Raw genomic sequence first — 22,140 nt, forward strand, 5'->3', positions numbered from 1 at the left:
CATGGAAGCTAGTGAGTTCAAGGGAGGGAACAGCAATATCCTGGAGCATATCAACATTACAAAGGAGGTGGTGTTGGAGGTTTTGAAGCTCATCAAGGTGGATAAATTCCCAGGGCCTGACCAGGTGTATCCTTGGATGCTATGGGAAGCAAGGAAGGAGATTGCTGGGGCCCTGGCAGAGATTTTTGTATCATCGTTAGCCACAGGTGAGGTACCAGAAGACTGGAGGATAGCTAATGTTGTGCCTTTATTTAAGAAGGGCAGCAGGGATAAGCCAGGGAACTACAGGCCGGTGAGCCTTACATCAGCAGTGGGAAAGTTATTGGAAGGGATTCTGAGAGACAGGATTTATATGCATCTGGAAAGGCAAGGTCTGATCAGGGACAGTCAGCATGACTTTGTGCGTGGGAAACCATGTCTCACGAATTTGATTGAGTTTTTTGAGGAGGTAACCAAGAGGATTCACGAGGGCAGGGCGATGGACATTGTCTACATGGACTTTAGCAAAGCCTTTGACAAGGTCCCGCATGGTAGGCTGGTCCAGAAGGCTCGAACACATGGGATCCAGGGTGAGCTAGCCAATTGGATACAAAATTGGCTTGGTGATAGGAGGCAGAGGGTGGTAGTGGAAGGTTATTCTTCAGATTGGAGGCCGGTGACCAGTGGTGTGCCGCAGGGATCAATGCTGGGCCCTCGTCATTTATTTTAATAACTTGGATGTGAATGTAGGGGGCGTGATTAGTAAGTTTGCAGATGACACCAAAATTGGTGGCATAGTGGACAGCGAAGAAGGTTGTCTAAGGCTACAACTGGATATAGATCAACTGGGAAAGTGGGCAAGGGATTGGCAAATAGAATTTAATGCAGACAAGTGTGAAGTGATGCATTTTGGGAAGTTAAAACAGGGCAGGACATATACAGTGACTGGCAGGGCCCTGGGGAGTGTTGTTGAGCAGAGAGACCTTGGGATGCAAGTACATAGCTCCCTGGAAGTGGCAACACAGGTAGACAGGGTGGTGAAGAAGGCGTATGTCATGCTTGCCTTCATTGGCTGAGGCATTGAGTACAAGAGTTGGGACATCATGTTACAGTTGTACACAACGTTGGTTCGGCCGCATTTGGAGTACTGTGTGCAGTTCTGGTCGCCGCACTACAGGAAAGATGTGATTAAGCTAGACAAGGTGCAGAAAAGATTCACCAGGATGTTGCCTGGTTTGGAGGGCTTGAGTTATAAAGAGAGATTGGATAGGTTGGGTCTGTTTTCCCTGGGGCGAAGGAGGCTGAGAGGGGACATGATGGAGATATATAAAATTAGGAGAGGCATAGATAGGGTAGATAGCCAGAGTCTGTTTCCCATGGTAGGGGTGACTAAAACTAGAGGGCATAGATTTAAGGTGAGCGGGAGGAGGTTTAAAGGGGATCAAAGGGGTAAATCTTTCGCTCAAAGAATAGTGGGTATCTGGAATGAGCTGCCTGGGGTCGTGGTGGAGGCAGGAACAGTAGCAAGGCATCGAGGGATATGGAATTAATGCAGGGATGTGGGATTAGTATAGATAGGCATTATGGTCGGCAAGGACACAGTGGGCCGAAGTGCCTGTTTCTATGCTATACGACTATGAGTCTCTTCAGATTTGTGACACAGACACACACATATGCAGGCTCTAGATCTGAGGTGTCCCTATGAAGTGGGTTTCTGAAGTCTCAACTCAATTTCCACCTTACATTTAACAATTATCTATCAACTGACTATGAGCAAAGCCATGAGTAATAATAGTAGCAACCAATGGACTATTCAGTCACAATAACATACAGTCGTAAGCAGCTAGGTGCCTTACCAGGTGGAGGATAGCACTGTAGGAGTCTTAGCAGCTTGACAGAAAGCCAGGGTGCTGGAACAAAGTAATATGTGTAATCCTGCAGGTCAGTGGAGGCAGATGACACAATCTGTAACAACCATGAAAAAAAAGAACCAAACTATTGGTCAATTGTAAAAGACACTTCTGAGCGATGCCAGACAAAGCATAGATTTTGATACCAATCTTGTACTCGAGAGAAATGTTAGTTCTGGGGAATGGAACACTTTCTATCTCAGGCATCCACCACCAGTATCAAACATGCCCAGATCAGTTACAGCATGGAACAAACACAAACTGCTGGAAGTGCTAAGCAGGTTGGGTCGATGAAACATTAAGGATTTAAGGATGCTGCCTGACCCACTGAGCAATGTTCCCTTCCAAGCTGCCCAATTGTGCAGCAACCCAAAAGTTCCCATGCGCAAGCTGGCCCTTTAAGTTACTGTGCGTGTATAGCCATGCGAAAAAATTTAAACGGACCTGCGCGCTTAAATGAATTGGCCGAGAACTACAAAAAATTAAATTATAGGGTACATTGCTGCTGAACATTTCCAGCATTTTCTCTTTATTTTAGATATGCAGCAGCCACAGTACTTTGCTTTTGTATCACTTACAGCACAGGTTTGCTGTAAAGCAAAGCCCCTTCTACTCTGCTCCAACAGCCTGTCTCAGAGCCAACTTCAGAACAGTAACTTTTACTGCACAAGTAAATGGGCATCCTGCAGAGTCTCAGATAGAGATTGCCTCCAACTTCCAAGTAGTTGGCAGTTTGGCATTAATGGCTAATGAACACTACAAGCTGGAATGAAACTGTCCAATCTCAGTTCACTTAGAATGCATGCCTTCATTTCCGCCCATACGGATCCTGGAGAGTTTGGGCTGGATTTAAAGTCACCGCCCATTGGTAAAGATTAGTGTCTAACTCATTGCACCATTTGATTTCAAATGGTTAATGCATGATCACTTACCCGACTAAGTCTGGAAACGGCCAACGAGACACACGTCTTGAATTCATCGGGGTTCTTCTTGCTCAGACAAGTGATAAGACTGGTAGCAGCAGTCACAACCCCCTGCAATGAACCAGGACAAGTGTGAAACAGGTTTATTGCACATAGATTGTCCAAGGCCATGCGTATTGACACGTTGCTTTGGAAAAACAAAATCATATTTGAACTAATAGGCTTTGATGCTGTGCAGTATGGCCCTTGCGACACTCATCACTCACACGTGGAGAATGTGGCAAAGTGGTAATGTCATTGGACTAGTAATCCAGAGGCCCCAGCCCTGGGAACATGGCTTCAAATCCCACCAAGGCAGTTGGAATAAAAGCTAGTCTCAGTAATGGTGCCGCAAAACTATCAATGGTCATAAAAACCCATCTGGTTCACTAATGTCCATTAGAGAAGGAAATCTGCCTACAAATGACTCCAGATCCACGGCAATGTGGTTGACTCTTAACTGCCCTCCAAAATAGCCTAGCAAGCCACTCAGTTCAAGGACAATTAGGGATGGGCAACAAATGCTGGTCTGCCAGAGACACCCACATGAAACCATGGAAGAATTTTTAAAAAATCTCATCGCTCTCAGCACCAGTGACAGGCCTGTAACCGGCAGCACTTCATCTTACTGTTGCAAGTCCTTTGCATGAGGTGTTAAACTCCATTTGCCTAGTCCAGTGGTTCAAATAGCTGCTACTTTAAGATTGGGGAGTTCTGATGGCTTGGCTAACATTTTTCCCTCAACTAATATCACAAAAATTATTAACTGGGCATTCAAATAATTGCTGCTTGTGGGATCTTGATGTATGCAATATGACTGCCATATTTGAGACATTTGAGAAGGCATTACATGAATGCAAGTTCTTCGTTCCATCACTCAGTAATCCCTCATTTAAGCTCAGAAGACAAGACCTATAATTATACTCCAATAAAATAAAAGCAAAATATTGCGGATTATAAGACCTATAAATTATACTGCTGGGTGCTCAATAGGATGGCACTCTCAACATCATGCTTTGCTAAATTCCTAGCGACAACCCTGCTTCTGGCACCTTACCCAAGTGGACACTTTCGACTTGCAAGTGCTGGCAAATATTCTTTATGGTCCTCACAACCCAACCCAATCCAATCCAATCCAATCATCAACCAATTCCAACACTCTATGCTTTCCAAAAGCAATCACAGGGAAGGAGACTGAGCTGATTTTATTTCTCCTTTATTACCTAGAATATTGAAGTTAATTGTAGCTTCTGACAGATCAGCTAACCAAAGAGGGAAAGAATTTGGGATAAAAACAAGAAATGCTGGAACCACTCAGCAGGTCTGGCAGCATCTGTGGAAAGAGAAGCAGAGTTAACGTTTCGGGTCAGTGACCCTTCATCGGAAGGGGCCTTTCTGTTCAGTACAGCTCTTACCAAAAAGTGAGCTAGAATTTTTTTTTTTGACTTAGATTTTTTTTTTAAAAAGACAATATATTTGTTTACCAGATGCTGGTCGTTGAGTAGATGGACCACTCGGGATGTCCACTCGCCCATGGGTACCAGGTCTGGAGAAGTCTTGTAGAGACGCAGCAGACACAAGGCAGCACTCTGTTTTACACTGTCCATGGTATCACTGTCAACACACCAGTAACAAGTTTAATGGAAGAAATGAATCCTGGAGTTGGAGGCACTGATTACAGATAGTAGAGGGGGAAAAAAAATTCTAAAATCTCGGGCTTAGGTTCATCAGGTTGAAGGATTTGGATACTGGACGTGGAATACTTTCCTTTTGGGAACTCAAGGTCAACATCAAGCATGAATTAGACACATTCCTAGGTCAGGTACAGCACAGATTAGGTAGAGAAGTGTTCCCCCCCACTTTTCCCCCCCAATATTGTGTTTTAGCCCCAACCTCAGAACAATAGTTCTGAGCATTAATGTGGCATTTCCCCATTTCTCATACCAGCCACCCTCTGAAACAAGGGCAATTATTGTAAAATTCAGAGAACTGTTTACCTGCTGCTCACGATCATTAGGAAATGGATCAAGATTGCCCTACTTCACTTTCTATAGAACCATAACAGCCAGTTGATAGAGAAAACTATCATAAAAAGTAGACAGCAGTCACATGAAAAAATGCTTACCCAGCCACCAGGATTTTGGGAATCTCGGAAGCAAATGCCTCCGCCATTTCCCTGCTCCCAACGTTTGCGATGCAGTGCAGAGCGAGACACATGAAGATGGGGTTGCGGCTGGCCAGGTCGTTCTTGATGGCGTTGTTAATCAGACGGATCAGCTCACTGTTAGAGTTCACCAGCACAGAGATGAAAAGGTAACCCTGAGAACATTGAACACATGCCTGAACCTGGACTTCTGAGGTATAAGTGGCAATCTTAGAGGAGTCTCAGTAGACTTAACACTCAACATGTCTAGCCAACGCAGAGCTGCAAATATTAGCCACAATCAGAGGAAATCATGATTAAACCATAGAGCTCTGGTTAGACCACACCTTGACTACACATCGTCTAGTTCATGTCACTGAGACACAAGGGACATAGTCAAGTACTTAGAGGCAGTGCAGAAAAGGGCCAAAAGGCTGATCCCAACTGTCAATGGTCTGAGTTACAAGGAACAACATGGACACAGTTTTTTCTTTTAAGACTACGAGACAGTTCATCTTCGAGAAGAATGTAATTGTAAGCACTACGGAAATCTGGAATATTACTTTATATTAAATTGAAAGAGTGGCACAAGTGATCACATGGTCAAACAGTGAAAGATAAATGCAAGAACATGCAAATAATCATGGACAGGAAAAGACATTCCGGTCCATCCAGCCTGGCACACGATTGAGCACAATAAATACATTCTGCATCCCACCCAAAGCCATGCAGGACTATTACCAGGAAGCTCTACTTCACACAGAGTGATCAACACAAGAAATTAATAGAGCAGGGAGATGTAAACTCTTCAATCATTTAAGAATGTAGTTCTTCCCACTGTCCTGGTCAATATATATCCCTCAAGCAACATCACTAAAACAGATTATCTTCTCATTAGTTCATTGCTGTTTGTGGGAGCTTGCTGTGCAGAAACTGCCACTCTTCCCTGCATTACAACAGTGATTACACTTCATTGCCTGGAAAGCACTGAGACTTCACGAGGCCATGAGAGGAGCTTTAGAAATGCAAGTTCTTTCTTTCTTTAGAAAATATACATGCACGGCTTTCAGCCAAGAAGAGGACCAGTCTCAACTGTAGTGCCCTCCTTGGTTGAAGGACATGTTGGCCCTTGCTGTTTGAAGTTCAGGCATTCGGGAACTTTGGTGAGGCAATCATCTGACACGTTAGAGAGAGTGTTACTAATCAGAAATCTTGCTCAATGCAGTCTCCAATTTCCTTCCTATCACTGTATGCAGCGAATCTGAAGAAAATAGGTTTACAAGAGGAACCAATTTAATCTCATTAGAAAATCAGCCCATGCAGTTCTTTAGCAGGGTATAAGTTTTCCCCTCAGCACAACCCGCTGCCCAACCCCCATCTACCCCTGCCAGTTTTGATTGAGCAGAGATACTCACAATCTGTTTCTCCGTGTACTTATTGGAACTGAGCAGGTTGACTGCCTCCATGTGGCCAAAGTCAATGTCATGGCCGAGCAGGAAGATGAACAGCAGCTTGCAGACATACTTCTTCTTACTGTAACCATCCAGTGCCTTGTCCCCTGCAGCGGAAAAAACAATTTCATAGAATGTGCAGCACAGAAACAGACCACAAGATGTTATTGGAGTTGCTCATCATCAACATCAGAATAGGATTTGAAACTTTTAACTTTTTGTAAAGATTATCTCCTTAAACTCTGGAAACCTTGACGGACTGATGTTTATGGGTTTTTTTTTTAAGAAACTGGTCCATGCCAGGAGTGGAGAAGAAAAATCAGCCTGGTTTCTTGTTCCTAATTTCCGTTCAGTGACCTATGTTGGAAAATGTGCCTGTGTGGCCATCAAGTGAGACTAGGATTGGGCTAGTATGTGATGCTTTGCAGAGTCAAATAACCTGCCAATATTTGCTGCCTAGGTTCACAACAGTCAATCAAGCAAATAGCTAGACTGCCACCAGCACCTGTGAAACTGTACTCAGAGCGTAACTTTTTCTAGGGGAGGAAAGAACGGGCCCTGTGATTAACCAAATTATTTGAGCTGAGGCTCCAGACATACTGCTGACTCATGTGAATTTAATTGTGTTGGGAGCAAAGGGGTGGCAGGGGTGGTGGGGGGTGAAATCAGCTGACACAGCGCAGGAAGAGGAAGCCAGGACATGCTGAGGGAAGTTGTTATTGCTTTCTTTCAGTCCCGTGTTGATTGCATTTTGACTTTAGGAGGAGAGATGTAAAGGAAATAAAACACATTCTGGGACTAAGCAGAAAATCAAAATTATGCTGACCCACTTGTGTTTGGAGGAGCCTGGCAGTCCCACACTAACTGGGAAACTACAACTATTATTATGCACAAACTACCACTGCCGCAGCCAGACTTGCAAAAGCAATCCAGTTTCCCTATCTCAATATTTGAAACTATATGTTTCCCAACTTGCATTCCTGCTAACACCAAGACTTGTATTACACTGAAATCCATTCTCTCCTCTCGGACAGCAGTGTGTACAGAGTGCAGAAAGGAAAAAAAGACATACACTCAAGCAACCTTTGCCAATTATTGTTAAAAAGTAATGTTCTAAATGTATTTGAAGTTTCCTAGTTCTCTCAGGTTATCTCTCCTCCCCTGAAGACAGGAACAGGTGCTCCAGTACATCCCTACAGGTGCAAGAAGCCTCCTTCAAACTCAGCCATTCTCCATTGGCAGACTGCACTACCATGGAGTCCTACACTCCATTTTTCAATACAGACCACTTGACAGAGACCAGCTGTTGGAAACCTGACCCATTTCCTTTCCCCCCCTCTTACCGGCACACAGACAAACTTTATCACCCAAACTCTTAACCGCTGGAGTAGGGAAACTTCTATTTATGTCTAGCACAAATCAATCAGCATATCATGTGATACTAGGATGGTAGAAGCTGAAACAGATGGACCATGGTCTTTTTTCATCTAGCGATTCCTATGTTTAACTGAAGGCTAGACGTGCAATTAGTTCCTCCACTAGAAGCACAGCCTCCTATTGGCACCATTGAAATGTGGAGGAAAAATGCAACGTGCAGGAAGAATATCAACTGGTGTCCTGCTACTCTGTCTCACTGAGGTGCTCAGTATGTGAACTGTGAGCCCAGACAACAGTTACAGGGTACCTGAAGCATTCAGCTCTCACACACATGTTCATTCAACCCCTTGCATCTCTCCCCATCTCCTGTAGGACACGCTATTTGGAAACTGACTGATCTCTCAATTTCCAACAAAAATAGTCAGGAAAGAAATTCCAAAACAGACCAACATAGATATTCATTTTGAAGTAAACAGGATTAGGCAAGGTAACTGACAGGGCTGAGGAGGAACCAAGAACACAGTTGCTTGTACACTTGACTGGAAGAGGTTCAAGCTCCACACACCAAACACGCCAAACTTATTTTGGTCTTTAAAAAAAACTGAACTAATTTTAATGCATTTCATAGAATGCACTGCATAGAAACAAGCCATTCAGCACATCTGGTCGATGTCAGTCTTCATGCTCCATGAGTCTCCTCCCACCCTATTTCATCTAACCATCTCAACATATCCTTCTAATCCTTTCGCCCCCATATGTTTATCTGGCTTCCCTTTAAATGCATCTATGCTACTTGCCTTTTTTTAAAAATTCGTTCATGGGATATGGGCATCGCTGGTTAGACCAGCATTTACTTCACACCCCTAATTGCCCTTAAGGTGGTGGTGAACCACCTTCTTGAACCGCCGCAGTCCATGTGGGGTACCCACAGTGCTGTTAGGAAGGGAATTCCAGAATTTTGACCCAGCGACAGTGAAGGAACAGCAATATAGTTCCAAATCAGGATGGTGTGTGGCTTGGAGGGGAACTTGCAGGTGGCGGTGTTCTCATGCATCTGCTGCCCTCGTCTTTCAAGGTGGTAGAACTCACGGGTTTGGAAGATGCTGTCGAAGGAGCCTTGGTGAATTGTTGTAATGCATCTTGTTGATGGCACACACTGCTGCTACTGTGCGTCAGTGGTGGAGGGAGTGAATGTTTGTGAATGGGGTGTCAATCAAGTGGGCTGCTTTGTCCTGGATGGTGGCAAGCTTGTGTTGTTGGAGCTGCACTCATCCAGGCAGGCAAGTGGAGAGTATTCCATCACACTCCTGACTTGTGCCTTGTAGATGGAGGAGGACAGGCTTTGGGGAGTCAGGAAGTGAGTTACTCGCTGTAGGATTCCTAGCCTCTGACCTGCTCTTGTAGTCACGGTATTTATATGGCTACTTCAGTTCAGTTTCTGGCTTATGGTAACCCCCAGGATGTTGATAGTGGGGGATTCAGTGATCGGAATGCTATTGAATGTCAAGGGGAGATGGCTAGATTCTCTTGTTTGGGATAGTCATTGCCTGGCACGAATGTTATTTGCCACATATTAGCACAAGCCTGGATATTGTCCAGGTCTTGCTGCATTTCTACATGGACTGCCTCAGTAACTAAGGAGTCACAAATGGTGCAGAACATTGTGCAATCATCAGCAAACATCCCCACTTCTGACCTTATGATCGAAGGAAGGTCATTGATGCAGCAGCTGAAGATGGTTGGGCCTCAGACACTATCCTGAGGAACTCCTACAGTGATGTCCTGGAGGGGAGATGATTGACCTCCAACAACCACAACCATCTTCCTTTGCGCTAGGTACGACTCCAACTAGCGGAGAGTTTGCCCCGATTCCTATTTGGCTCAAGTTTTGCTAGAGCTCCTCGATGCAATACTCGGTCAAATGCTGCCTTGATGTCAAGGGCAGTCACTCTCACCTCACCTCTTGAGTTCAGCTCTTTTGTCCATGCTGGAACCAAGGCTGTAACGAGGTCAGGAGCTGAGTGGTCCTGGCAGAACCCAAACTGAACGTCAGTGAGCAGGTTATTGCTGAGCAATTGCCGCTTGATAGCACTGTCGATGATGCCTTCCATCACTTTGCCGATGATCTGGAGTAGTAGACTGATGGGGCAGTAATTGGCCAGGTTGGATTTGTCCTGCTGTGTGTGTACAGGACATACCTGGGCAACTTTCCACATTGCCGGGTAGATGCCAGTGCTTTTGCTCTACTGGAACAGCTTGGCTAGTGGTGTGGCATGTGGCAAGTTCTGGAGCACAGGTCTTCAATACTTTGCCGGAATGTTGTCAGGGCCCATAGCCTTTATGGTACACAGTGCCTTCAGTCGTTGCTTGATATCACGTGGAGTGAATCTGATTGGCTTAAGACTGGCAACTATGATGTTGGGGACTTCAAGAAAGGAGGCAGAGATGGATCATCAACTCGGCGCTTCTGGCTGATGACTGTTGCAAATGCTTCAGCCTTATGTTTTGCACTGATGTGCTGGGCTCCTCCATCATTGAGAATGGGGATATTTGTGGAGCCACCTCCTTCAGCCAGTTGTTCAATTGTCCACCACAGTTCACGACCGGATGTGGCAGATTGCAGGGCTTAGATCTGATCCATTGGTTGTGGGATCACTTAGCTCAGTCCATCACATGCTGGTTACGCTATTTAGCACGCAAGTAGTCCTGGTTGTAACTTCACCAGATTGGCACTTCACTGAGGTAAAACTGGTGCTGCTCCTGGCACGCCCTCCTGCACTCTGCATTGAACCGGGGTTGATCCCCCAACTTGATAGTAATGGTAGAGTGAGAGATATGCCGGACCATGAGGTTACAGATTGTGGTTGAGTACAATTCTGCTGCTGCTGATGGCCCACAGCACTTTATGGATGCCCAGTTTTGCATTGTTAGATCTGTTCAAAAATCTATCCCATTTAGCACAGTGGTAGTGCCACGCAACACGGTGAAGGGTATCCTCAAAGTGAAGTCTCCACAAGGACTGTGCGGCGGTCACTCCTACCTATACTGTTATGGACAGATGAATCTGCGACAGGCAGATTGGTGAAGACGAGGCCAAGTATCTTTTTCCCTCTTATTGGTTCCCTCACCACCTGCCATAGACCCAGTCTAGCAGCTATGTCCTTTAGGACTCGGCCAGCTTGGTCAGTAGTGGTGCTACCGAGCCACTCTTGGCAACAGTCAATTAAGACCCCCACCCAGAGTACATTCTGCACCCTTGCCAGTCTCAGTGCTTCCTCCAAGTGGTGTTCAACATGGAGGAGTACTGATTCATCAGCTGAGGGAGCAGTAGGTGGTAATCTGCAGGAGGTTTACTTCCCCATGTTTGACCTGATACCATGAGACTTCATGGGGTCCAGAGTCGATATTGAAGACTCCCATGGCAACTCCCTCCCAAGTGTATACCACTGTGCCGCCACCTCTGCTGTGTCAGTCCTGTTGCTGGGGCAGGACATACCCGGGGATGGTGATGGTACTGTCTGGGACATTGTAAGGTACGATGCGGTGAGTATGACTATGTCAGGCTGTTGCTTGAATAGTCTGTGGGAAAGCTCTCCCAACTTTGACACAAGCCCCCAGATGTTAGTAAGGAGCACTTTGCAGGTCAACAGGGCTGGGTTTGCCATTGTCGTTTCCAGTGCCTATGTCGATGCCTAGTGATCCATCTGGTTTCATTCCTTATCAACTTTGTAGCAGTTTGACACAACTGAGGGGCTTGCTAGGCCATTCCAGAGGGCATTTAAGAGTCAACCACATTGCTGTGGGTCTAGAGTCATATGTAGGCCAGACCAGGTAAGGACGGCAGATTTCCATCCCTAAAAGGATATTAGTGCACCAGATGTGCTTTTACGACAATCGCCAATGGTTTCATGGCCATCATTGGACTAGCTTTTAATTCTAGATTGATTAATTGAATTCAGCCTGTTTCAGTGCATTCCACCTTCTGCCATGGTGGGATTCGAACCCATGTCCACAAAGCAATACCCTGGATCACTGGGTTACTAGTCCAATGACAATACTATATGGTGTTTCCCCAATCGAGAGCTCCACTTGAGTGTCTGTCAGCTCAAACCACAAGATATCAGGGAGATGCACAAACCTTGACAGGGTGTTTCACTCTGTGCTCGGCATGTGGGGTCATGGGGCTGTGTAGAAAGGAGTAGCAAACAGCCTCTGCTTACTAGCTCCCTAGATGGCATGATTGCAAATAATAAGGGGGAAAAGGTAGCAGGGTACAATTTCTGCAGGCTACTAATTCTGGTTGGTGTCTTCTGCAATAGTGTATTATTCACCCCAGTTACATTGTCCATCAGGCCCACATGCTTTGGTTAAGAGGACATGGGATCCCATCACAAAACACATCTTATTATGTTTTGTCAATGCTGCTTCTTTGGGCAGCCAAGTGCATGGTGCTTGCCAGGCCTGCAGTCAGTCACCAAAATCCATCACCCCTCCCACCCTCCCCCGACCCCCCATCAGCACAGGGTACACATACCTTTGAACTTCGATCGGATGTTTGCCAGCTCTTTGTTTATTCGTTTAATTTCCGCTTCTTTGCTTTTGCCTGAAAGAAAAAGAGGGCATCAACAATGTGGAGAGACAGGAGCAGGTGTAATTGTTCTCCTTAGAGCACAGAGCAGAGATTTAATAGAGATGTTCAAAAATCATGAAGGGCTTTGATAGTTTTCCCCCCAGCTACTCTATTTTTACTGGCAGGAGGATCGATAACCAGAGGTTTAACTTAATTGGCAAAAGAACCAGGGTGGGTAGGCGAGAAACTCCTTTTACACCAGTTATGATTGAAATGCACTGCCTGAAAGAGTGGTGGAAGCAGATTCAACAGCAACTTTGAAAAGAGAATTGGATAAATATTTGAAAAGGAAACATTTGCAGGGCTATGAGGAAAATGCAGGGAAATGAAACTTATTGGACAACCCAGACAAGAGCTAACACAGGGACAGTGGGCCGAATGGCCTCCATTTGCACTATGACTCAAAAAAAATATTATCCAATTCTTTTTAAGCCAGATACCAAGAAGTAGAAAACACAATTTCTACAGTGCAACTAATTGCAAGCACCAAATTCTATGACACAGATATTGTTTCAAAACTCGGGACCTCGCAGATTGGCACTTCAATTCAATCTGGCACCATTAGATGTCACTAGATCACGGCTTTGAATCCAGCGCACATTGGAAATGGGGAGAAGATGAGGAGGAAGTCTCCTCTACCAGCAAAGAAAGTCAACAACTTGCATTAATGTTGCGCCTTCAACATAGTAAAAAGTCCCAAAATGCTTCTCAGCAGTATTTACCAAACAAAATTTGACACACAGCCACGTAAGGAGGTATTATGACAGGTGACCAAAAGCTTGGTCAAAGAGGCAGGGTTTAAGGTGCTCCTTAAAAAGGAGAGAGAGTCAGAGGGGTTTAGGGAAGCAATTCCAGCACTTAGTGCCTCGGCAGCTGAAGGCACAGCTGGCAATGGTGCAGCAATTAAAAATCGGGGATGCACAAGAGTCCAGAACTTGCAGACTGCAGAGCCCTCGAACGGTTGTAGGGGTTGAGGAGGTAAAATTAATTATTGTCTGTCTTGAGCCAGTTCCCAATGGTGACGTCTGTACACCATATGCTGCCTTGAAACAATTAATCAGACATAAATAGACAACTGAGAGAATGGCTTATGAGGGGGGGGAAAAAAAGGAAAAACGCTTCACTGGTACACTGGGGGCGCGGTCTTTCCTGGGCATAGGCTGAAGGAAAGAGAGAACTTTAAATAGCATTTACCAGTGCTAAAGCTTCCCCAAGTGTGCTTGGCTTTGACATGGTGATGGAATTTTTTTTTTTCCATTCCATTTCCCTCACTATGTTGAGTGCAAAATTTGTAAGAAAGCTCATTGTCCCAGTTGGGATGGATGGATTCATTCACATCCTGAATACAACATGTGCAATTTTTTTTTTAAAAGACAAAACTAGGTGAAATTGATCTTAGATTTCCAGGGCCCCAAGTGCAAGATATCAAGCGGCAAAAAAAAAATCCAGCAAGTTAGGAAATTGCGACTAAGTGACACTAATTCCAGATTTTAAAACCCAAGCCTAGACTACGTGGCTGTTGCAGTCAACTCTGACTTGAGTTTGTTGCAGTACTGAGGAACTGCTGCATTGTCAGAGGTGCCATCTTTCAGACGAGATGTTAAACTGAGGCCCTGTCTGCCTGTTCAGGAGGATGTAACTGGAAGCCATGCCTGTGAAGCACTTTGGAGAGTTTGTTTATTTGAAAGCCCATAGATAACAGGAGGAAGGAAAGACAAAAGGAGGAGATAAGGCATCACAGTTTCAAAGCCCTAAGCAAGTACAGAATTTTGGCACAATGAGTGACAATTTCAACACATGAGGATACAGGGAGAAGGAAGGCTTTGTAGATTGCTGTATTAAACAGCTTAGGTGGAATGAGAAGGGAAAGCGCAGAGTTGATGTCAACAGTTGTGCTGCTTGCATACACAGAAACTTAAAACAATCTGCACCAAACAGATGCTAACCGTCAATCTGAGAAGAGGTATGTTTAAGAAAGAAATTCCAATGACCCCAGATAACAGAGAACCATTTGACACTAACTTTCGAGAAGGAATGACTTGCATCTATATAGTATTTTATCACACTGTGCAGAAATGTCTCAGAAGTACTCCAGATGCAATGAATTACTTTCAAACAATTCATTTATGTAGGCAAGAGCTTTGAGCATTTCCACACAAGATACCACAGTCCGCAAAGAGATAAACAGCCAGTCTGTCATTTCTTTTTTGGTTAAGAAGGAAATACAGAGATGCGAACATACGAATTAGGAGCAGGAGTCGGCAACTCAGCGCTTCAAGCCTGCTTCTCTATTCAATAAGTTCATGGCACAACTGATTACTCCACATTTCCACCTACCCCCAATAACTTTCCACCCCCTTGCTGATCAAGAATCCATCTACCTCTGCCTTAAAAACAAAGGCTCTGCTTCCACCACCTTTTGAGGAAGAGAATTCTAAAGACACACGACCCTCAGAAAAAAATTTCTCCGCATCTCGGTCTTAAATGGGCGACCCCTTATTTTTAAAGTGACCCCTAGTTCTAGATTCTCCCACAAGGGGAAACGTCCTTTCCACATCCACCCTGTCAAGACCCCTCAGGATCTTATATGTTTCAATCAAGTCGCATCTTACTCTTCTAAATTCCAGCGGATACAAGCCTAGCCTGTCCAACAGTTCCTCATAAGACGGCCCGCCCATTCCAGGTATTAGTCTAGTAAGCCTTCTCTGTACTGCCTCCAATGCATTTGGTCAGGATGCAGAGAAAACTCCGTTCTTCTCCAAATAGGGCTGTAGGAGCTCAACTTCTCCATGGACCAGTGGAATAGGTAGAACGGTGTTAGTTTGACATTCCATTTCTAAGAACAATGCCACATAACACTGTTTCAATACTACACTGGAGTCTCATTGAAACATTTAAAATTCTGAGTGGGCTTAGCAGGTTTAGATGCTGAGAGGCTGTTTCCCCTGGCTGGAAAGCCTAAAGCTATGGGTACAGTTTCACAATAAGGGTCAGCCATTTAAGACTGGGGCAAGAAGAAATTTCTTCACTCAGAGGTTTGTGAATCTTTGGAATTCTCTACTCCAGATGGCTGTGGATGCAGCGTTGTTGAATATATTCAAGACTGAGATCGACAGATTTTTTTTGAATACTAAGGGAACCAAGAATGTAAGAATTGGGTGGGAAAGTGAAGTTAGGTTGAAGATCAGCTATGATCTCAATGAATGGCACAGTAGGCTTACAGCCTACCCCTGCTCTTAAACCAGAGCTTACAACATTGGGCTAACATACACAAGACCAACATAGTGATATTTTAAGATTTTATGCATTTTACATTGAAAATAGTGTTAGCTTGCCCAGTAACCTGCTGGGTTACCAGTGTGGCACAGTACAAAATGACCCAGGTTTGATTCCTGATCTGAATTGTGTGATAACACAAACGGCCCAATCTTCCAGGTTGCCTGAAGACAGTAAATGGAGCCTTTCCAGTCAGAAAGCTCAAGTTCAGTTACCAGTGCTCAACTAGTTGATCTGAGCTCAGGGTTGACAAGAGATGTTAAAAATGGCCTCCCTGCTCCCTGAATGAGGGAAGTGAATGTCAGCAAGGATATTCAGTGCCTGTGTGGATGATGGTTGGCAACATACTCAACAACTGAAGCTCTGCCAACACTGGCAGCCTGTGCTCAACATGAAATGGGGCTCTACAGTGCTGCTGTAGAACTGTAACCCAGTGTAAATCAGCAGCTTCAGGAAGGGAGAACACTGGAGAGAGGGAAATACACCCCAAAACGTTAAAGGTTAGTAACCTCATTTTCTGAACCAAGCATGTATTTTATTCTGGCCACCTGGTCCAGAAGTCATCAAAATCGATCACAGAACCCCCACCCTCAACAAACCTTTCACCCTCAAGTCTTGATTATTTCAACTAATTTTAGTGTCAACATCCTCCCCCTACCCACACAGCTGTAGGAAAAACATTCAGCTCCTCTGAGCTGTTCTTTCAGGTTGTTTTACACCATGCCTAACCCACCAAGAACAGCAGTCACACGTTGCACTTAGAAAAGCCAACAGCACTGATCAAAAGCCCATCACACAGCTAATGTGCATTCCTGCAAAGCACCTCTGAACCCCAGGAGCAGCCTTTCCATTCCCTCAGCAGCCGCAGAGGCATCCAAACCAAACTCCTCCTCAACTCTGTAAACACATCTATCACATTCAAAATCCTATGCCTGATCACATTTCCCATCTACAAAACATCACATCCTGTTAGCACATATTGTGTCAGCTTACTCTATTATAAATTCCCACGTCCACATTTCTAATGGGAACTGCCTATGTAATCTTGTCACACTGTAGTTACAGCATCCTGCCAGTGGTGACACTGTGGTGCCTCAGCTTTATATCACCATCTACAGAGAAATGCGCATGCTCCAACCAACTCTGCTTTCCAAATGTTCATATTTAACTCTAACATAAAATAATACATTCTGTGTTTGATTTTAAGATAGGCACTGAAAGACATCTACACACCCAGGTTCAATTATCCCTCATCCTCTAGCCCACTAAACTTGAAGATGTTCTGTAGTATTACACGATCAAGAACAGAATATATAAATAGTGTCTCTTCCTGCACCTTGAATCTTCAGTTTTAATCAGGACTTGGTCACACTGCCTACTAATCCAACTCATTCTCTCTTAGGAATGTCAATCATAAAATCTCTTGCACACCAGTCTCCTCCCAAAATCTTTAGTTTTCTTTTTAAAAACACAAGCTTGGTGTCAACTAAAGACTACCTTAATTTTCTTTCATATTTCTCGAGCTTACATATTAGCACTGTGGGTCTTTGCTCAACACCAAGATTATTTAATAAGGTCAAAATTAAAGCACCTCGACCCCACCTAGAGCAGCCACATCCAAGCCATTCCCCTCCTCAGTTCCCCTTCCACTTCCAGACTGAAGTGTCAGCCGTGGCTCAGCATAACACACTTCTGATTTAGGTCGTGGGTTCAAGTCCCAGTCCAAGGACTTGAGCGCAAGATCGAGGCCGACAGCCCATTTCCAATACTGAGGGAGCGCGGCACTGTCAGAGGTACCCGCTTTTGGATGAGGTGTTAAACTGAAGTCCCATCTTCTCTGGTGGAGGTAAAAGATTCCATTGGCACTATTTCAAAGAAGAGTATGGGAGTCTTCCCAAGGGCCAATATCTCACCCGCAAAGAACACAAAAAAAATATTTTCTGGTCATCATCACATTGCTGTTTGTGGGAGCTTCCTGTGCACAAATTGGCTGCCATGCTTCCAATACGGTAACAGCAACTACACTTCAAAAGTACTTCACTGGCTGTAAAGTGCTTTGGGACATCCTGAGATCATAAAAGGCGCTATAGAAATGCAAGTCTTTCATCCTTTTATACATGACATTTTCCAAGGTGCTAAGGTTTCAAGGAGCTCACATTGCTGTTCTGCCTATGCTCACAACCATACAAAATAAACTCCCACCAGCTTAATAACAGGACCCAAAATAACTGGCCCAGCCTGACATTGAAGTTTCAACAATGGATAGAGCTTGATCCTTGGTCTTTAATTACGGTTTTGATCAAAGATTTGGTTTTCTCCCCGGGGGTTCGTTTTTCATCAATGCAAACTCCTGCAGCTGGGATTGCAATTCTTGGTAGCTGGTGTGCAAACAGGCCGTACCAAAATTCATAGGATTTATATGCTGTAATTGCCCAGTAGGTTTCTGACTGCAGGTGGACCATCCAAAAAGCAGGGGGAGGTGAAGCAGCAGAGAATTGTGCATCACAGAAGGAGGCCATTTGGCCCAGCTCCCCTGCACTGGCTCTCTCAAACAGCTATCCATTTAGTCCCAATTAGGGCGGCGCAGTGGTTAGCACCGCAGCCTCACAGCTCCAGCGACCCGGGTTCAATTCTGGGTACTGCCTGTGTGGAGTTTGCAAGTTCTCCCTGTGTCTGCGTGGGTTTCCTCCGGGTGCTCCGGTTTCCTCCCACATGCCAAAGACTTGCAGGTTGATAGGTTAATTGGCCATTATAAATTGCCCCTAGTATAGGTAGGTGGTAGGGAAATATAGGGACAGGTGGGGATGTGGTAGGAATACGGGATTAGTGTAGGATTAGTATAAATGGGTGGTTGATGGTCGGCACAGACACGGTGGGCCGAAGGGCCTGTTTCAGTGCTGTATCTCTAAAAAAAAAAATTCCCTGTACTTCTACATACATTGCGCTTCTTCCAATATTTATCCGCTTTACCAAAAAATAATTCTGATGCCCTATCAGCACTTTCGCAGGGGGATAGGGAGATAAAGGGGAGGGAGCTAAATTCTGTACTACTGTACTCTTAACGACCTAGCAGTGTGGCACTGAGCCACACAGCCCAGAAATTCCCACATTCGACTCCCATTCTTTAGCAAGATAGCTAAGCTCAGACGGAACAGAGCTGGAATACAACAACCAGATGTGATGCTCCTGACCTAGGAAGAGGGAGTTGTAATGTTGTTAGTTGTTGCCACAGTTGATTTCCAGGCTTGTGGTGAGATAGGTATTGGAGGGTGGGGGTAAATAGGATGAGAAGAGAGAAACTCTGCTTGGCTTTGTGTTCTAACCACTATTCAGTGACCCGTCCAAGGGAAAATATACATGGACATCAGATGAAATCGCCTGGTTCAACTGAATAGTACCTACAGTCATTGTCTAGGTTATGCAGAATATTCACAAGTGAAAGGTAAGAATGTGAAATAGTGAAATTCGGAGGGACCAGGGTGTCACTGTACACAAATCATAGAAAGTTAACATGCAGGTACAACAAGCAATTAGGAAAGCAAATATGTTATACTCCAATCCCTTTGTAATAAAGGCTACGAGTGAAAAAGTCTTACATGTACAGGGCCTTGGTGAGACCACACCTGGAGTACTGTGTACAGTTTTTGCCTCCTTACCTAAGGAAGCATATACTTGCCTTGGAGGGCATGGAACAAAGATTCACTAGACTTATTCCTGGGATGAGGGGATTGTCCTACAATGTGAGATTGAGTAGACTAGACCTATAAACCCTAGAATTTTTAGAAGAACGAGAGGTCATCTCATTGAAAGATAAAATTCTTAAGGGCCTTGACAGGGTAGATGTTGGGAGGATGTTACCCCTGGCCGGGGAGTCTAGAACTATATTCTTATGTTACAGTCACAGAATAAGGGATCCGCCATTTCGGACTGAGACCAGGAGAGATTTCTTCATTTAAAGGTTTGTGGATTTTTGGAATTCTCTTCCACAGCGAGCTGTGGATGCTCAGTCATTGAGTATGTTCAAGACAGAGTTAATAGATTTTTGGATATGAAGGAAATTAAGAGATTATGGGAATAATGCAGAAAGGTACAGTTGAGGAAGATGATCAGCCATGACCTTATTGAATGGCAGAGCAGGCTGGAATGGCCTACTCCTGTTCTTATTTCTTATGTTTAAGAGAGGTGTCAGGGTGGGGTGGGGTGGGGGAAGGAGGAGGAGTAGGGAGGTGTGCTGATAAAATGCAGACAGAACAGTACATCTTACAGCAAAGAAAACAGCAAAAAAAGGTACAGTCTTTCAAAGCTAAATAACTTTTTTTTTTAAAAAGCAGATCTGAACAAACAAATCTCAAATGGCCTCAGTTTAGTAATTTTGCTGAATGGAAACATTAAAGCATTGCAGTGAGATGTCCAACTATCACTCTTCCCTATTCTGGGATTGACCCATAATGCTCGACCTGGGTATGGGGCATGTTTCATATTCATTTCTGAACAGAAAAGAGGAGGGAGGCAGCGGCGAACCGTTTGATGCATATTGATGGTCATGCATTGGGAAGACCAACAGAAAAGTGTTGCTGGTCCTTTGCAATCCACTCCATCGCAAAATTAATCTGGCACTGGTCTGAAACTGGATCAGCAAAGATCAGCACAGAACTGGAGAAGTGTGCAGTCATTAACGTTTATCAGTGGTCTCATAACAGAGCTGTACATGTGACCCTGATGTTGGTGGTCAAGGTTCAGTACCAATCAAGGTTATTGGGAAACTGGGAGACAGTGCAACAGGGTGCCTCTGCAACAGGACTGCAGTGGATTTTGGTGCATTAACCACAGAGTTTGTGATGAATGCACTCTAGAACTACAGAACACCCATACCAAATTTGGCTTACTTTAGTGCCATTACTGTGTTAAGCTGAGTAATCAACTCCACCCATTTTGTACTGTGCCAGTCAAGAGGACTAAAATCTTGTGCATTTACTGTTCGAATTGGCAGTCTCCATACGTCAACCCACCTTTAAAGAAACCCTCTTATTTCCTGACACTCTGTTAACAGCATCCCTCATTTTCAGCATAGGCAGTCATTACTGCATTTAATATCTTGCCCCATCCAGTCATAGTTAATATGCTGGATCGGTTAGGGGAAGGGATGCAAGCAACAAATATGGAATTAGATATGCTAGTTCTAGTTGTAAAATAAATCATGGAAATGAGGTAACAAGATTCGATCTGCTGCATGACCAGTGATTGTCCCCATCCTGTTTAAAATGGAGCGCTTTGCCCATTCACAAGGCATTCCTACTCAGCAACCGTCCCCACCCATCCCACCCAGTGCCAGAATCTCCAAGTGCTACTTGCTTTGGGTTAACAGGGGCACAAACCACTGGGCAGGGGGGCCACAATTGGCATCCAAAATGGAGGCTGCGCACCGTGACCCCACCACGGCCAACTCGCCACCTTGCCCGCCATCAAAAGGAAAGGTCACCAACTCTGATGGGATTGGGCCGAAAGAACCTTCCGGAACCACCGCCACCGTTGCCAGGGGTGACAACGCTCCATGGCATCGAGATGGAAACTGTGCCCCCCACCTGCAAAAAAAACCTCAATTTAACTGGGGTGGGGGGGGAGGGTACATATAGTGAATAAACTAATTTTATGATTTTATAAATTATTGTTTAATATTAAAAAAAAGGGGGGGGCAGATAAATTATAAATGGGCTGAAGGGCTCTGCCTGCCCTCCTTCCCCTCCCAATCCATCTGCAATCACTTACAGTTCCTAATGTCCGAGATAAACACCGCCAGCCCCCTCATCCCATCGCCTTTGGACACCGCCGGCATCTTCTCGGGTTACAAACTGCCGCCTCGACCAGGAGAAACGGGCGAAAGGAAGCGGCAGAAGCTTTTACAATGAAAAGATTCACACCAGGCCTCGGTCTGCCTGTCACTGTGCGCCTGGATCAGCAGGCCGGAACTGGTCGGGGGCCTTAGCAACACCCTCCTCCAGCCTCATTGGGTGACGTGACTGTCAATCATAGGTCCCTCCTGTCTGATTGCTCTCTTAAGTGTCCGTCATTAGGTTCTATCGTTCCATTGGTCAATAGCATGTCAATCAGCGATAGGCGGGATATTCTCAGCGCTCCACATCTTCGTCCCGGCCATCCTAGATCATTGGTTGGTGCACAGGGCAATCAGGATTTACTCCTATTTTATTGGCTAATATCCACGTCAGTCATAGGCAATGACAGAATATATTGGCTGAGGGTCGATTTGGTACCACTCGGTGGGCAGGATCGACTCGTACTTTGCGTATTGATTGAAAAACACCCTTGTCAATCAAAGCTTTGGGTCCTCTGATTGGTTGGAATGATAACCGTAGAGTAGGCGGGTTGCACGGTTATCATCTCGGGAATAAGGCGG

General features: G+C 44.9%; 1 protein-coding gene across 3 annotated transcripts in view; it reads right to left on the reverse strand.

The window, feature by feature from the left end:
- The window catches only part of ap2a1 (adaptor related protein complex 2 subunit alpha 1), a 63,580-nt gene extending 41,890 nt beyond the window's left edge, over positions 1-21,690 (reverse strand). For all 3 annotated transcript variants that reach the window (XM_068019750.1, XM_068019749.1, XM_068019748.1), the window contains exons 1-7: positions 21,495-21,690; positions 12,357-12,425; positions 6,410-6,552; positions 4,977-5,170; positions 4,336-4,465; positions 2,822-2,923; positions 1,836-1,944 (exon numbers count right to left, since the gene is read on the reverse strand). In XM_068019750.1, the coding sequence (XP_067875851.1) occupies positions 1,836-1,944; positions 2,822-2,923; positions 4,336-4,465; positions 4,977-5,170; positions 6,410-6,552; positions 12,357-12,425; positions 21,495-21,561 (814 nt within the window). In that variant the 5' untranslated portion in view covers positions 21,562-21,690. The remainder of the gene's footprint in view (positions 1-1,835; positions 1,945-2,821; positions 2,924-4,335; positions 4,466-4,976; positions 5,171-6,409; positions 6,553-12,356; positions 12,426-21,494) is intronic.
- Positions 21,691-22,140: the final 450 nt, after the last annotated feature.

This window comes from Heterodontus francisci, chromosome 41 (genome assembly GCF_036365525.1).
Source record: "Heterodontus francisci isolate sHetFra1 chromosome 41, sHetFra1.hap1, whole genome shotgun sequence".
Taxonomy (NCBI): domain Eukaryota; kingdom Metazoa; phylum Chordata; class Chondrichthyes; order Heterodontiformes; family Heterodontidae; genus Heterodontus; species Heterodontus francisci.